The sequence below is a fragment of the Pseudophryne corroboree genome, chromosome 6, assembly GCF_028390025.1.
Source record: "Pseudophryne corroboree isolate aPseCor3 chromosome 6, aPseCor3.hap2, whole genome shotgun sequence".
NCBI lineage: Eukaryota > Metazoa > Chordata > Amphibia > Anura > Myobatrachidae > Pseudophryne > Pseudophryne corroboree.
In genome coordinates, this window is record NC_086449.1 from 529,699,589 (window position 1) to 529,718,108 (window position 18,520).

The 18,520-nt window shown below is 42.6% G+C and overlaps 1 protein-coding gene across 5 annotated transcripts in view; it reads left to right on the plus strand.

Annotated features, from left to right (window-relative positions):
• HAL (histidine ammonia-lyase) overlaps positions 1-18,520 on the plus strand; it is a 96,149-nt gene that overhangs the window by 46,690 nt on the left and 30,939 nt on the right. For all 5 annotated transcript variants that reach the window (XM_063927582.1, XM_063927583.1, XM_063927581.1 and 2 more), the window contains exons 12-17: positions 3,468-3,615; positions 3,695-3,790; positions 9,211-9,269; positions 10,148-10,228; positions 11,096-11,161; positions 11,260-11,425. In XM_063927582.1, coding sequence (XP_063783652.1) covers positions 3,468-3,615; positions 3,695-3,790; positions 9,211-9,269; positions 10,148-10,228; positions 11,096-11,161; positions 11,260-11,425 — 616 coding nt within the window. The remainder of the gene's footprint in view (positions 1-3,467; positions 3,616-3,694; positions 3,791-9,210; positions 9,270-10,147; positions 10,229-11,095; positions 11,162-11,259; positions 11,426-18,520) is intronic.

The following is an 18,520-nucleotide window of genomic DNA, read 5'->3' on the forward strand; positions in this document are numbered from 1 at the left end:
TTTACCAATTTGTGTGAGAGTCGGACAAACTACTTTCCACTTAGTTTGATTTCTATTGTTGTACAGGCTGGTTTAGATAATAGATTATGCTTGAGTAACATAAAGGTTCAGATTTGATCTTTTTGATTTCTTCAAGAAGAGATGAGCACTCGCGAGGAACGTCCTACCAGAAGTACAGACAGTTTTTCGCAGAGTTTGGCTTATTTACAATCAACTTTCAGTCCTCCTTTTGAAAACCTTGTAAATTTAACTTGGCTGTTTCAGTGGAAGCGGAGGAGGTCTGAGCTGGAAACTCTGTCTTTCAAATCTACTTATCTAAACTTTAATGCTGATTCCACAGTTCTTTATATGAAATCATCTTTTGAATATAACTTGGTGTCCATTTTAATTAAGACATTGTAATTCCAACACTAGTGCATAATTAATCTATGGAGGAAGAAGGAACTCTCTTCCTCCCTCAATGTCCTAAGGGATTTGAAGATCTATGTTGCTTGGATGCTAGACATGAGAATATTGGATGATGTATTTTTCATCTATTACTGCTACAAAATGGGATGACCTATGTCTAAAGGAACAATTGCTAGATGGTTCACTTCTGTTATTTGACATGCTTACAATGGATTTGGAAACCCTGTTTTATAAAATGTACAGTCTCATATACGGGTGGTTTAAGAGAGGAGAGGACCCATGTTCAGGCTCTGTGCGAGCCCCCTCATCTCCAGCAGAACAATAGACTCTGGGGGTTTGTGCCAAAGTCTACTGTGCATGCCTGGTCTCTTAAAACATGGCACCTGCGGATTGTGTCTGGGGACTTCTCTACTGGATAACCACTGTACAATTTTCTGCAGCGCCAGCTGATATGGGACTCCGGAGACGGTGGAGAGGTAAGTATAAATATATGGGTACTGGGTGTGCGGAGTGGGCCACCCTGGACCAAATGTCCCATGTATACTGCACGCCCTGCAACCATTCTAGATACAACAAGTCTCATACTACCGGATTGGTGAGCTACTCATGGGAGTATGCAGCATGGAGCTCAGCTGAGTATGTGTGTGTCAGGCAGCCACATGAATTTTACAATTCCGTGTTTGCAAAACAGAACACCAGTTTTGGGCATAAGGTGCTGCTCTGTGCAACACTCAGCTTACTCAGGGACCATTTTGGGAACTCCCAAGTGAATAGAATTATGGAGAAAAAAAGGGATTTTTATCACTTGCTTAAAATCCATTTCTGTGAAACCGTTGTGGGGTCACTGCACCTACACATTTAGGTCCACATTTATCAAGCTTTGGAGAGTGATTAAATAGAATGGTGATAAAGTACCAACCAATCCGCTCCTAACTGCCATGTGACAGGCTGTTTGAAAAATGACAGGAGCTGATTGGTTGGTACTTTATCACCATGCTATTTATCACTCTCCAAGGCTTGATAAATCTGGGCCTTAAACTCGGTTGTTTAAAAGTTTTTAAATGTACGGATTTTTAGGGATTAAGTTGTTTTTGTTTCTTTTAGTTTGCGAGGCTTGTTTAGAGGTACTGTATACCTTTGTTCCCTACAGATGGGAATTTATAAAAGTTAGGAGCATAAATTATTTATTTGAAATAACAACTGGAGGCTCTATACCCCTGGGATCCTGTGCTCCCAATAGGAAATTAACAGATTTAGTGCAAATATAGAAATTGGGCTTTGGACAGCAAAACTGCAACTACAAATAAAATTAGCTTTTTTTTCAATAAATATATATATCTATCTATCTCTCATATGCTCGACACTGATAAAGTTTCAAATGTAAAATTGAATGTGCCTTGCTTATGAAAAGGATGAGTAGCACTGTGATAAGCTATGAAGCAGATATTTCAATGTATAAACAATATAGATGTAAAACCAGTAAAATTTGATCATGTCTCTCAGAAATTGTTTTTTACTGCTTTGACACATTAGCCAATAAGATAATTCTTTAAATAAACTATGCAACGTTTTAATACTAAGAATTACAGGTAATTTAGAACAGGATGATTGTCGGTGTGTTATCCGCATTTTGACTTTTTAGCTCTGATAATAGTCACAGTATGGTTGTAAATACTCTATGATTACTTGTAAATGGCAGTACAATGATTTAGAATAGGTGTTAATCCAAAAGTTACATAAAATATTATGCACTGTGGAAAAACTCCTCATACTCAGTCGTTTCTAGACATTTTGTCTCCCAGTGCGAACAGTTCAAAAATGAGCCCCCCCATAGACACTATAAAAAGTAATCTTTTGCGTGCACCCAGAAAGGGTGTGTGGCCTTGCTAAAGTGGGCGTGGTCTTGCTAAAGTTGGTGTGGCCTTGCAGAAAAGAAAAATATTCCACCATAATATGCCCACACAGTAATGTCCCCTGCACCATAATATGCCCACACAGTAATGCCCCCTGCACCATAATATGCCCACACAGTAATGCCCTCTGCACCATAATAGGCCCACACAGTAATGCCCTGAACCATAATATGTCCCACGCAGTAATGCCCCCTACACCATAATATGTCCACACAGTAATTCCCCCTGCACCATAATTATTTGTACACTGAGGGGCATAATAAGTTGTCCTGGGCAGTACTGTGTGGGGCAAAATAAAGTGTCCGGGGCAATATTGTATATGATGTACAGTAATGCCGCTGACAAGTACTGTCAAGCATAACTTATTATGCCCCAGTTATGCCCTGGCCTACCCAATAATGGATACCTTTTTGCAGTATCTCCCGCCGCCGCCGGTGGGTCCCTGACAGGTGTATGCGACTTCCGGGTATCGGTGTCCTTGTCCCTGACAGATGCTAGAGGTCCAGTAGGACCTCTAGCGTCTGTCTCCTCTATGGCAGCGACCATTTTGGGTAAGACATTTTATCAGTATTCTATGCGGTCGGCTAGACCACATAGAATACTGCTGAAAACAGTGGCCGTGGCGCCCTGTGCGATTGCACGGCTTTTGCGGCCCAAGAAACAGCCCTGCTCATACTCCTCCTGTAGAAAGTACCATTATAAATGGTTTCTACCGCCTAATAGTTCAGGGGAGGTCCAATTCCTTTGTCTAAAGTAAACCATTTCACTATTCAGAATGTTGACATCAAAAAAGTCATTGTTAATGATCTCAACCTCATTAATGTCAGCACATGCAGTATGTTGACATAGGACGATATTGTCATAATGTCGATATTTTGATTAGTGATTGGTTTACACTAAAAAGACATTGTCTACATTACATCAGTGTCATCATGTTGAATGTCAACATTTATAACCATCTCGACCTAATGAATGTCTATATAATTTACCACACCATAATGGACTCCTAGAAGACCAGAGGTCAACTGTCACACTTTGCACAGTACTGTATTAAACTAAGTTTGTAGATTAAAAATTATTTGCACTCATAAAAGTTATTAAAGAGTCATGTTTGACCAACATAACGGTTTTCTGTTTTACATGCAGGGTCTAGCTCTTATTAATGGGACCCAGATGATCACATCTCTGGGATGTGAAGCTGTGGAGAGAGCTGCTGCAATCGCCAAACAAGCTGACATTGTTGCTGCCCTCACACTGGAAGTCCTAAAGGGCACTACAAAAGCCTTTGATTCTGGTTGGTCATATTTCCTACTTTTCATTGCGGGTAGGGTAGAGTAAAGACAAATATTACTGAGATTTTATTTTGCTTACAGATATCCACAAACTACGTCCTCATCCTGGACAGGTAGAAGTGGCCTTTCGTTTTAGATCACTCCTGGATTCTGATCATCACCCTTCAGAGATAGCAGGTAACAGAAATTGCTTTCTTAATATGTAATACTAATATATAACAATGATGGACTACGCTAGACCAAGGCAGTCAGACTCTGCAATGTACTCTAAAAGCTTAAAATCCTTTGTGATCTACCAAGTAGGCATATCTGTGCATGCAAAAAGGGAGCGTGATGTTCCTGAAGAAGTTGTGGCCTCACCGTAAGAGGCATGGGGACTGTCCCGCCAAAAACACTCATTGGCATCCACAGGGGAAAAAACAAATGCTTTGTTCCCCCCAGGGAAAAAAACATACATTAAATTGGCACAGACCCTCACAGAAGACTTGAGAGAGGGGAGCTCCCAGTACCTACCTGCCCTCCGCCATGGGCGGCTTTGGCAGTTCAGCAGCAGCCTCAGTGCAGGCTCCAGAGCAAATTGCAGGCAGGACGGTGGGCGGCTGCGGTTGATCCAAAGTCCCAGCATCTGCCACAGTTTGCCAATGCTGGGACCCTGGACTTGCCCCTGCACCCAAGCTTGCCTTGCCCCCATGCTCCCCCTAAATCCGTACATGTGACAGCCTCAGTCAATAAGAACCAGCCTGACTCTAATTGGCTATTACTGTTATAGTGACAGCCAACAGAGATAACTGCTAGAGCGAGCAGTGGCTTCAAATCAGCACAGCTAGCCAATAAGAATCAGTCCGATTCTTATTGGCTGCTGCTGAACGTTCACAGTCATCAACCAGTTAAGTGTCTGCGGTTGATCGCGATCGATGTATTGGCCACCCCTGGATTAGACATTTCAATCATGAGTAACTTGTTTGCTCATCCCTTATGAAAGACCATCAGTGCAAGGCTGCCCATCTGGCACTTCTGGAAAATCCCAGAAGGGCCAATGGTTTGATAGGCAGGTCTGGCCACACAAAAATATGGGCTGGCCATACAGTGCAGTCTCCCTGCACATGAAAAGGGGGGGCTTGCCGAGCAGCGTAGCTTCCCGGTGCTCTGCTCAGTTGCCCACTATATAGATATATGTAGCGTGCTGTGAGACCATGCCCATGTGAGCGGTGACCATGCTCCCTTTGCACAAGCTTGCACGCAGTCTCATAAATGCCAGGACTGTAATACAGCCTCAGTCCTTCCCTAAAGACCGTACACACATTTTATGGTGGAAAGGCTGAATTTTGTCAACACTCTTTACATTAACCATAAACCAATATATCCTTTAAATCTTCTCTAGACCTTACACAATATGAGAGAAATGTACTAAGCCTTTGAGAGTGGTTGGCAGTTTCTCTCTCTAAACTTTATCAATCAGCTAGTAACTGTCATTTTCAAACACAACCTGTAATATGGCTGATTGACTGGTAATTTTATCTTTCTCCATTTTATCACTTTTGAAGGCCTAGCACATCTCTACCTGTATGAGAAATATAAATATTCCGAGTATGGTCCTGTCCCGTGATCTAAGTAATGCTTGTAATCATCACTTTGTTCCTTTACTCGACATGACAAATGCAAGCAATAAATAGTTCAATTATATTCTCTATGTACAGTACATATAGACTTACCTTTACTGCTGGGCTGCCTAGTCTCCTCATACTCTCTCGCATTACTTACTAGCCATGCAATATGGACATGTCAAGGTGGTAGTAGTAGTCTCCTCCAATAGGAAAAAGGCGCATTGTAACCACATGATAAAGAAAGAAATTGTGCTTTGTCATTTTTATAAATCTTGGTACAGGTTAAGGGGTACATTTACTAAGCAGTGATAAGAGTGGAAAAGTGAGCCAGTGGAGAAATTTCCCCATCAATCAATCAATCAATCAATCAATCAGCACTGAAGTAACATTTATAATTTGCATACTATAAAATGATACAGAGCTGATGATTGGTTGATGGGGAAATTTCTCCACTGGCTCACTTCTCCGCTCTTAACACTGCTTAGTAAACGTACCCCTAAGTCTCCCATATCCAAAATTACAAATTACAGAATATTTCTAAATACAGAATTTTTCGAGAACGACAGAAATAGTGAAACCTGTGATTTCTGGTGGTTCAGTGTACACAAACTATGTTTAAAGCATACAATTATTAAAAAATATTGTATAACATTACCTTCAGGCTGTGTGTCTGAGAGACAAAAATACATTCTGTGTTTAGACTTGGGCCCCATCCCTAATATATCTCATTACGGTATGCAAATATTCCAAAATACAGAAAAAGCCAATATCCAAAATATTTCTTGTCCCAAGCATTTTGGTTATTGGAGACTCAACTTTGTATCACTAATGTCCATATTTGAAGATGGAAAAATGTCTTAGCAATTATGTTTTTGCAATCTCAAATGTCCAGCTTGGTAATGATAGATCAGCTAGTACTTCAAATACAGGTACGTTAGTCTACGTTTTATGTCTAGACACCTATTTTATAGACTTGATAAAATTGGACTCTCATGGGATGTGTGCAGCATGTTTCCTTGCACTTGATTGATGAAATAAACATAATTTCTGATGTAGTACAATGATGTTCAGATATTTCTATGTATGACAAACAGCTAACTAATAAATCACACCTTGTGTGCGGTCTTTAAAAATGTGTTTTGTCCAGTAAGACATGGCTCCTGATGCCTGCAAGTGGCCTGGAGATAGACGGGAGTCTGGGGTTAAATTAGGAGCCATTTGGAATATGCACTGTTTTTGATTACCAGAACTTGAAATGTTTTGCTGCTATTGTAAGAACTGCCTGTAAACCTGACCTGCAAAACCTGATGTGAAGCTGTATCCTGGCTGAGGTGGAAATAAAGTGTGTGCTGGATTTTACTCCGTCTATATGAATCCTGTCACAGTGTGTGTGCGCAGACTTGAGGCCCGTACACACTAGGCAATTTGTAAGCTTTTATCGCTCATTTTTACCCTGCTGACGATGGCTGATGCACGCTACCAGGGGTCGTTAACGACTTCCTCTGTCGTCTGTACACGCAACCCAGTCTGACAATATCATCAGATGCTGTATGTTTCAGCTGCCCGTGGCATGACATCACTGTGTGATATCGCATAGTGTGTATGCACACTGTCGGCGGTCCGGCACGGGAGGGGAAACATTAGGCTATATCTATCCTTGAGCGAATCGCCTAGTGTGTACAGGCCTTCACGCATACATATATGAACCCCAGGATTCATGTGGGCATTATACAAAGGTGCAGCAGTGTGAACCGCTAAAAATTTGGTGAGTGTTGATCAGTGATATGCAGACAGTATACTCCAGAATTTTGACTAGAAAAATTATTAGAATAACGCAAAGTAGATATTTAAAATAATACAAAGGTGATACAGTAAATAAGATAACAAAACCTCTCATTGCATAAATTTATTCAACTCGTACGTATATGTATAATCAATAGTATTGCCTTGGGGCCTAATTCAGAGTTGATCGCAGCAGCAAATTTGTTAGCAGTTGGGCAAAACCATGTGCAGTGCAGTGGGGGCAGATATAACATGTGCAGAGAGAGTTAGATTTGGGTGTGGTGTGTTCAATCTGCAATCTAAATTGCAGTGTAAAAATAAAGCTTCCAGTATTTACCCTGCACAGAAACAAAATAACCCACCCAAATCTAACTCTCTCTGCAAATGTTACATCTGCCCCCCCCTGCAGTGTACATGGTTTTGCCCAACTGCTAACAAATTTGCTGCTGCGATCAACTCTGAATTACCCCCTTGGTACAGATTATTTTTCCTCCTAGTTCCCATACTCCATCTAAGCATTGGGTTCAGTGTTACACCAAGCCATCTATCCTGGTATAGAAGAAATCAGTGTGAAGTGCCTGAGCCAGGACCTGATGGCTTGCTGAACTTCACTGTACGTGCGAATCGCCTTCCACCCAGGTACTTCTTCAATGGTCCAGAGAGATGGAAATCACTCGGTGCCAGGTCAAGGCTCTATGGAGGATGGTCCAGTACTTCCCAATGGTAGCACCATAACAACTCACGCATGCAATTGGCTGAGTGTGGCCTGGGATTATCAAAGGCAGTACAAACCTATGACATGATAGTATCACCATATCAATCAAGTTGGCGAGGAATTTGAGCAGCTTATGTGCCCCATAGATGCAGAAATCTGATTACACTGCGCACCTCAGCCCCGCCATCTTACAACTGATGTTGGGACAGTGTGACTGATATGAAGCGCAGTCTAATGGGCGTGAGGGGAATCAGTGGTCTACCTGCTCTGGTCTGGTGTGAAATTAGAATCAAAGAATTAAATGGAGAACATTACACACATGGGAGGTCTTGTTACCTTACTTGTTGAAGCACTCTTGCATGTGTGCGTATGTATATTATACAGTACTGTGTATAAGTTTTAGGCAGGTGTAGAAATAATGCTGCAAAGTAGGAATGCTTTTAAAAAATAGAAGCGTTAATACATTATTTTTATCAAATAACAAAATGCAAAGTGAATGAACAGAAGAGAAATCTAAATCAAATCCATATTTCAATTTCTAAATCGAGTCACCCTTTGCCTTCAAAACAGCATCAATTCTTATAGGTACACTTGCACACAGTTTTTATAGGAACTCGGCAGAGTGGTTGTTCCAAACATCTTGGAGAACTAACCACAGATCCTCTCTGGATGTAAACTTGCTCAAATCCTTCTGTCTCTTCATGTAATCCCAGACAGACTTGATGATGTTGAGATCCAGACAGACTTGATGAGGTTGAGATCAGGTCTCTGTGGGGGCCATTTCATCACTTTCAGGACTCCTTGTTCTTTATGCTGAAGATATTTCTTAATGACATTAACTGTATGTTTGGGGTCGTTGTCCTGCTACAAAATAAATTTGGAGCCAGTCAGATGCCTCTCTGATGGTATTGCATGATGGCTTAGTAGTTAGTACTATAGCTGTTCATGGGAACACATGTTCATGGATATAGAAAAACTTGTCTCTGATAGTTGATTTTAATCTTAAGTGATTATGTTACAATGACACTACTTCACTTCATATATTTAAGCCATGTTTTAAGAAAGATATTATTGCACTAATACATATTTTAATTACTTTGATCACTGCATAATTGTTCCATAGAATACTTTCATATGCTTAAGAATCTGACCGACTAGATGTTGTTATTCTGAAGAAATGTACCTTATCACAGGTACCTGCGCAACACTTCTCTTCCTTTGTCAATACAGTTATGGAGATTATGCATATACATCACAAATCCTAACATATAACTGAAATTACGTATATGGCAAATTCCACATATAATGCCAATGCCTGAACTCGGAGTGCACTACAATATTTATAGGGTGATATTCCACTGCTTTGTATAAGATTTTAAACATCTACAGGTGTATAGTCAATGTTGTAGATTTTATTTGATACGGCAGTAAACCAGTAGAAGAAGTGTAAATGATTTTTGACTTTTAATACATTTTTTTATTTATTTTACGTCTAGAAAGTCACAGATTTTGTGATCGAGTTCAGGATGCTTACACACTTCGTTGCTGCCCACAGGTACAAACCTGAAAATGTAACTGCAAGCTGATATTTACTGCACAGAACCATGGCACCTGCCTGTACAGTGAGCCTATTATATGTAATTAGTTACTGTACAGAAGCATGGCACCTGCCTATACAAGGAGCCCATTATATGTAATTACTTACTGCACAGAAGCATGTCACCTGCCTATACAATGAGCCCCATCATATGTAATTACTTACTGCACAGAAGCATGGCACCTGCCTATACAGTGAGTCTATTACATGTAACTAGTTACTGCACAGAAGCATGGCACCTGCTGTACAATGAGGCTGTTATATGTAACTAGTTACTGCACAGAAGCGTGGCACCTGCTGTACAATGAGGCTATTATATGTAACTAGTTACTGCAGTGCACAGAGGCATGGCACCTGCTGTACAATGAGGCTATTATATGTAACTAGTTACTGCACAGAAGCATGGCACCTGCCTGTACAGTGAGGCTGTTATATGTAACTAGTTACTGCAAAGAAGCATGGCACCTGCCTGTACAGTGAGGCTATTATATGTAACTAGTTACTGCACAGAAGCATGGCACCTGCCTGTACAGTGAGGCTGTTATATGTAATTAGTTACTGCACAGGAGCATGGCACCTGTCTGTATAGTGAGGCTATTATATGTAATTAGAACACTGTCTAGTGTTGACATGTTTCTGCTTGAAATTGTAATTTTGCCAATACTGCTTGTTAATTATCATTGTGACTAATATATTTCTGGTATTTTTCAGACAGCATAGTTCCCCTTTGAAATACTAGCCCCAAATAATCTGGTGTCAGTGTGGAGAGGACTTTAAATCTGTTTATACGCTAATATGTTTACATCTAATATTGACTGAGAAATATCTCTTTCCAGGTACATGGTGTGGTAAATGATACAATTGACTTTGTGAAGAACATCATTGAGACTGAACTTAACAGCGCAACAGACAATCCTGTATCTTTTTATTGCTCTGAAACTTGCCTTAATTCTTACACCACCCAATATGTGTGTCCTGTCTTGCATAATTATTAATGTGGCCACACAAATAACTGGTCAAATTAAATTCTAGATTGATACAAATGTGGATGGCCAATTAGACAGGTTGAATAAATTGGCTCAAGAAATGTACAATATTTCCTGTTACCCAATGCCACACACAAACTGTACTTCCCATCCTGCTCCAGATCATCTCAATTGATTGATTTTAAGTCCATATGCAAGTCAGTGTTTGTGACTGATAGAGATTGCACTGGGTCACGATATAAACGTGATTCTGGATGCTGGCCCAGGGGTTCCCTACCAAACAGCACCTGCCACCCAATTTATGATGCCGCAGTGCAGTGTGTGACCTTCACAGAGAGCTGTGATTACCCACAGCCTGGCACTATGACTAGGCCGAGCAACAATAACTGTAGTCAGTGAAGTGTTTGTCTGACCAAGTTGAATGGGGGCACAGGAGGCACGATGCGTGTCCTACATAATGTACAGATCACAGAGAGCCTCAACTGGTGCTGATCCAACCCCATTAATACTGCTTAATAATTGTTGGTGTTTCCAGTAATGATTCTGTGTGCTTAGGACTGCAGTATACTTGTTTAGTAGTCATTGTAAATAGCTGGATTGTTAATTTTTCAAAAGAAGGTTTAGTTAAATTGTGTTCATTTTGTGCAATGGCTTTGAGGGTGGCTGAACTGGAAATGAGGCTGTGAACCTTGCACTTTGTTTTGTAAGTCTTGTCATAAAGTTGCCTTTACTTTATTGCTCTCCTGCATTAGCAACACACAGTACAAAAAACACTGTTTTCTTAACCAGAAAATAAAGATGGTTTTTGCAGAAAGAGGGGAAACCATATCAGGTGGTAATTTTCATGGTGAATACCCGGCAAAGGTAACATTTCCCCTATTTCCATTAGCTATTCTTTGACAATCCTATAAATATTGTGTTTCAGAGGATTTGAAAACTCTTTGACCGCTTGTGTTTTACAGGCCTTGGACTATCTCGCCATTGGGGTCCATGAACTTGCTGCAATTAGTGAGAGGAGAATTGAAAGACTCTGCAATCCCTCTCTCAGTGAGCTGCCAGCATTTCTAGTTACAGAAGGAGGCCTAAACTCTGGCTTTATGATCGCACATTGCACAGCTGCTGCCCTAGGTATTATTTATTTATTCGTAGTTCTTTATATAGCGCACATATATTCTGCAATACATTAAAGAGAATGATTGGCCATTCACATCAGTCCCTGCCCCTGTGAAGTGTACAATCCATAGTCCCTATCACATGTACACATGTATGCTCAATTTTGTCAGGAGCCAGTTAACTTACCAGTATATTTTTGGATTGTGGGAGGTAACCGGAATGCCCATGGAAAACCTAAGCAAGCACAGGATGAACATACAGTACAAACTCCACTTAGTTAAGGCCATGGTGGGAATCAAGCTAAGACCAAAGGGAAATGTGATATAGGTTGTAACGGCTGTATTCCCAAATATGGGAAGGGGGTGGGGGTAAAGAGGATGCAGTTATAATGCCCGCTGTCTGGATCAGTCGGCATCCTGTCAGCCGGTATATCATCCCCATTCTGGATAAAAACTACTTTACATACTGTTTACCAATTCCATAAAAGGGCTACACTGCACAGCACTCCGCCGACCAATGACTCCATGAGGGAAGTGTCCACAGGATACTACGGGGGGCTGCACAGACTCAACCGTCTACAGGAGGCTCTGACTGGTGCTGCAGCAGAGATCCTGGCTGCAGGATTCTGTTCAAGGCACCCCTGATAGCCAGCCTAAGGGGCCGTGGGACACCGCTTGTTCTCCTCTAGCTATGGCTCTGCTGTTTATGTACATTTAGAATAAATGTACTATAAAGCTATCACCTTTTATGCTAAAACTAGCAGTTAGGAGCTGACTGGCTGGTACGTTATCACCTTCCACTTTATTACTTCTCCAGGCTTAATACATCTGCCCCACAGCCTGTAACGTGGAAGTTAGGAACTGATTAGAGATGTGTTTTGGACCATTTTTGCTAGTTTTGGTAGCAATTCATCGTCCTGTTTTTAGTTTTCAATTTGTCCCAAAAATTGACCAAAAAAAGCTGAAATCGCACAATTTGGCCCTTTTTCCCCCCCTAGAGTACTCTGTAACCTCAATGACATTCATTTCCAGTAATTTTCACTTAATTTTGACCACTTCACAGCTCACAATATTGTTCACCAACATAGGCCAAAGGCTGGCTAAACTAAGAAACAGAGCAGCAGCACAAACGCACATCAGTTATATGTGTTGCAAAAATGTTTTGCAAATTAGTAATATATTAGCGGTGATCAATTGACCCAACTCGCAAGGACTTTCAATAGAATCATCCTTTTTGTTGAGCAGTTCCTAAAATCTACCCAACCATAAAAACAGTGGGGCTGATTCAGACCTGATCAGTGCTGTGCGTTTTCACACAGCAGAGATCAGGTCTGAACTGCACATGCACCGACGCCGCAGTGCGCCGGCGCATGCCAGACAGCTGACGACTGTTGTAGCCCTGAGATCGCCTCTGCCTGATTGACAGGCAGAGGCAGTTGCTGGGTGGGTGGGGTGGTCCGGCGATGTTTGGCCGCCGCTTAAGGGGCGCAGTCCGGGCAACCATTGAAGGGCGGGCTGCTGCGGCTGCGCGATGTGACATGCAGCCGCTGCAACCTGGGCAGCGACAAGTAGCTCCCCACCAGCGCGCTGGAGCTGTGCTGGCTGGGAGCTACTCCTAAAGTACAAAAGCATCACCACTGTGCGATGCTTTTGTACCTGTGCGACGGGGCAGGGACTGATATGCGGGACGGGCTAGCCCTGTGCTGGGCGTCCCCCGCATGTCAGTGTGACTGATTGTAGATGTGCTAAATTTAGCACATCTACAATCAGGTCTGAATTAGCCCCAGTGTTCCATACCTGTGTGTCACTTATTGTGACATTGGGTGCTGGCAGTGTACTCCATGTCGGCAGTGCTGGTAGTGTCAACGGTGCCAGCAGTACAGTCGGCAGTGTCCTTGAGTGCATCTGTACCATTGAAGTCTATGGGGAAGCACTTATTGGCTCATAGCCATAACAGACAGCTCTCTCAGCCAATCAGCGGTCAGCCCATTGATTTAAATTGGACTTTTGAAATTGGCTCCTGAGGCAAAACCGTGAGATCTGACAATGGAATCTCAAGGTTTTCCCTTGGATAGGGATCCAAGGTAGACATGGAGATCCGAGCTGCTGTCCGCAATGCCTCGAATCCCAAAAATGTAGACAGGTACGGATTTCCAAAAATTCGAACCGCTCATCTCTAGAGCTGATTGGCTTGTACTTTACCTCCACTTTATATCTTTCCAAGGTTTAGTACATATCCCCATTTATGAGAAATGTACAGTGGTGCATGAAAGTGTGTGAATCTTTCAGAATCTTATTTTTTTTTTTTACAGCTGAAATTTTCCCTAAAACTACCTCAGATTTTCTCACAAGTGCTAAAAGTAGATAAAAAGAACCAAATCAAACAAAAGAGACAAAAAATTAGACGTTTTCGGTTTAGCAGATATTTTAAAGTTGAAATTAGAGTCAGGTATTTTAAATCTTTAGAATGACAATCAGGTGTGACTGGACAACCTGAATTTTTAAAACAACAGCGATCTATCAAAGTCTGATGTTCACAACATGTTTGTGGAAGTGTATAATGTCACAGAGGAGGAGATTTCTGAGAGAGAGTTTGGACTCCACTAATCAACAGTCAGACAGATTGTGTACAAATAGAGGAAATTCCAGAACATTGTTACCCTCCCCAGGTGTGGTAGACCAACAAAGGTCACGTCAGGAGCAAGGCATCTAACACTTTGCAAGGTCAAAGAGGAATCCAAGGTAACCTCTAAGCAACTAAAGGCCTTTCTCACGTTAGCTAATGTTAATGTTCATTAGTCCACCATCAGGAGAACACTGAATAACAATGGTGCGCATGGCAGGAATGCAAAGAGAAAGCCGCTGCTCTCCAAAAATAACATTGTTGCCCACCTGGACAAGCCAGAAGGCTATTGGTACAATGTTTTGTGGACCGATTATTCCAAAATAGAGCTTTTTTGGATTAAATGAGAAGCATTATGTTTGGAGAAAGAAGAACACTGCATTCCAGCATAAAACCCTCATACCATCTGTGAAACACTGTGGTGGTGGTATCATTGTTGTGCCTGTTTTGCTGCATCTGGCCCAGGAGGACTTGCCATCATTGATGGGACAATGAATTTTGAATTATACCAGAATATTCTAAAGGAAAATGTCTGGACATCTGTCCATGAGCTACATCTCAAGAGAACGTGGGTCATGCAGCAAGACAATGACCCAAAGCACACAAGTCATTGACCAAAGAATGGTTAAAGAAGAATACACTTGAAGTTTTGGAATGGCCAAGTGAAAGTCCGGACCTTAAGCCAATTGAAATGTTGTGGAAAGACCTGAAGCGAGCTGTTCATGGGAGGAAACCCAACAACATAAAAGAGTTGAAGCTGTTTTTTACAGAGGAATGGGGTAAAATTCCTCCCTCCCAATTTTGTGGGAAATGCCCTAATAACAGCCATAAAATGTAAGCATCCCCAGGTTGTATGTAGGGGGTACCGCAGATATTGAAGATATGGGTTCCCCCACTTCCGACTGCAATAGTAGCCCCCATAGATTTCTAGCTTGGTTGCTATATTGTGAAATTCCCCATGTTCCGGAATGTCGGACATTAACCCCCCATAGCTAACGCCATCTTTAGATGGTGTTAAACATTGTAGCCTATAAGCTACACACTGCAAAAGTTACCATGAGAGGGATACAATGGGATCCCACCTTATAGTGGCCATTCAAATATGTTTTTTCTACTTTTACACATCGCAAGGATGGGCTCCTGTCAGTATCTGGACTATAGATCTACACTGAAAAGGTCTACAGTCAATAGATCTACTACTAATGGTAGACTTACATAAGGTCAAAAGGTCGACATGTTAATGGTAGACACACATTTTTATTTATTTTAGTTTTTATAAACTTTTTCATACTTTACCACCCACGTGGACTAAGATTGGAAACCGTAAACTGTAACCCTCGCCCAAAGCATGGCGAGGGAAACAAGTCATGTGAGGGGACACAGGGTCATTCCGACCCGATCGCACGCTGCGCTTCCTCGCAGCCGTGCGATCGGGTCGGGACTGTGCATGCATGGCGGCCGCATTGCACAGGTACGTCATTGCCCGGCGACGGCCGTCGCCAGGAAGCGACGCTGCTATCGAGGAAAGTGGTCGCAGTGGCGACCGCAAGAAGATTGACAGGAGGAAGGTGGACCTGGGCGGCAACTCACCGTTTTCGGGGAGTGGTGAGTCCAATGCAGGCGTGTCCAGGTGTTTGAAGGGCGGATGTCTGACGTCAATTCCGGGACTTGCATCGCTGGATCGATCACACAGGGTAAGTAATTCTTACCCTGGTCTTCTTTTACAGGAAACTTTCTTTGCATAGCAGGGCTGCACAAGCGATCGCAGCACTGCTATGCAGAAATGAACTCCCCCATAGGCGGCGTCTAGTTGATCGCACGGGCAGCAAAAAGTTGCTACGTGCGGTCAACTCGGAATGACCCCCACAGTACACTAATAGGGCTTGTTTGTGGCAGAAAACGACAAAACAACAAAAAAATAAATAAATTTGTGTCTACCTTTTGTTTGTGTAGACCATTTCCATATTGACCTTTTGACCCTGTCGACCTTTCCTACTCTCTACCTATTTTATGTGACCTTTTGATCCTGTTGACCTTTTGACTCCGTCGACATAATGCATGTCTACCATTAGTGGTAGACCAATTGACTGTAGACCTTTTTAGTGTAGCTCTAATAATCCACACCCACTGCTGTCAGAGCCGCTGTACTTGTGTCTACTTTATGTTGGATAATGGCGAACCTTAATTTCTTTATGCCATGAAAAAACAATAAGAAATTAAATTATTGGTGCCAAGTCCTGACAATTAATAAGTAGATAAGGAACCTTCGAAAAGTCATTTATTTGTTTTCTTGAATCATAAGGTAACACACATATGGTAATAAAGATCTTAAAAATAGGAATTCTGACGAGACTTTAATAAAACAAAAGATTGTTTATGTATGTCTGTATGAACACTCCTCATATCTATTTACATCAGATTATAAGTACTCAGGTTTATAATTGGAATGATACCCTAAACACAATGTAAATATAATCATGGGCATCATTCTTACTAGTGTCAGAATACATGATTTTTATTATCGTTTGTTATGTAGCTCTACTTTTTATAAGCTGTGTGCTACTGTCACAACTGAGGGCCTGAGCTGACAGGAGGAAGCCTCATTTGTAGGGGCTGGGCTGAAGCTAAACTTCGGAGGTTTAATCAGACCCCTGGACATATGAGTAAGCTGTAGAAAGGTTGCCCGAAGGCGTGACCACGACAACCAGGATTAAAAGTCAATAAAAGTTTATTAACAGAACTCCATGTATTCACAGCAGTGATAAATGAATGAAGATATACAGCAGATATGATAAAACAGTTCCTGGATAACTATGGGTTTGGCAATGGCCACAAGGTACGGGTAGCAGTAGGTACAGTTCTTAATGTCCCAGAGATGGAATGTCCTTACCAGACCCGTCCGTAGTATTAAATGTAGCCAAGGAACACACCAGCAGATGTATCACTGGAAGCTGATAACACTGTAGTTGAGGTAGCTGCTGTGGACGCTGGATGGAACCAGCCAGGTGTTAGAACATGGAGTGGATGCTGGATGGAACCAGCCAAATAGTAGAATGAAGCTAGGGAGCGAGGATATAGGAACCGATGGTGTGCGGGTACCGATGGTTTGCGGGTACCGATGGTATGCAGGTAACCGCTGGAGAAGCACCGGCTCTTTAAGGAAGCTGATCACTGCTGGAAGCTGACCGCTGGAAGCAGATAAACTGTAGCTGGAAGCTGGAGCAAACACAGAAGACTGCAGAGTCAGGCTGCACCGCAAGGTGGTAAGCTGGTGCGGGTCTCTTAGTGATAACTGGAAACAGGAGCTGGAAACCTGGAATGAAAACAACCACAGGAGAGAGAGACTGGAAACAAGGTTTGACAACCAAAGCACTGACGATTTCCTGGTGCAGGCTCAATCCCTTTATACCCTTAGGTATGCAGGGATTGGATGAGCAATTAGGCAGACTTCAGCGGAGCTATGGATTGGAGGTCAGGATCATGTGACTAGAACTAAGATGGCTGCGCCCATACCGGCCAGTGGAGGGAAACCTTGTTTGTAGCACCACATGGAGACTCCTCTGTAATGGCGGCGGTGAACACAGAGAACGCCGACCTGCGTCTCAAACCTCCAGCATGGATGGCCGCGGCCGCAGTAGGTGAAGAGTGCCACATACCCCGTAGTGCATTGAGAACAGGAGACGATGCCCGAGGCCCCACCGGCAGGTGACGCCACGCCAGTCGCCCGGGCATTGGAAGGACAATATCAACGGATCAGCAAAGATGAGACATGACATATGAATGTTAGCAACATAGCTGGGAACCGGGCCCAGGATGCCGAGCCAGCCCTAGGAGACACCTGAAAGGTAAATAATGGCGTCCAGATACCCGGATCGTGACAGCAACCCCCCCTTTAGGAGTGGCCCCAGGACACCACTTAGGCTTCTGAGGAAATCTGGAGTGGAAATTCCGGACCAAGGTAGGAGCATGGACATCTGAAGCATTGGTCCAAGAGCGTTCCTCAGGGCCATAGCCCTTCCAATCAATAAGATATTGTAACTGACCATAACGGAATCGTGAATCCAGAATCTTGGCAACTTCATGCTCAACTCCCCGTTGAGTGTGGACTTTAGGAGCCGAAGGTAGTGCAGAATGGAATCGATTCAGGATCAGCGGTTTCAGAAGGGAAACATGGAATGTCCTAGGAATTTTCAAGAATGGGGGTAACTGCAGTTTGTAAGCAACAGGATTGATAACTTGTTCAATTTGAAAAGGACCGATGTAACGGGGTGCAAACTTCATGCTTGGAACTCTCAATCTCAAATTCTTTGTAGACAACCACACACGATCACCCACTTTGAGGGCAGGAACTGCCCTACGCTTCTTATGTGCAAACTTCTTGTATCTAAATGATGCTTTGAGCAGGGCCGCTCGAACAGTTTTCCAGTTGTTTGAAAACTGGCGCAAGGTGATATCAACTGCTGGTACAGAAGTCGCTGGAAGCAGCTG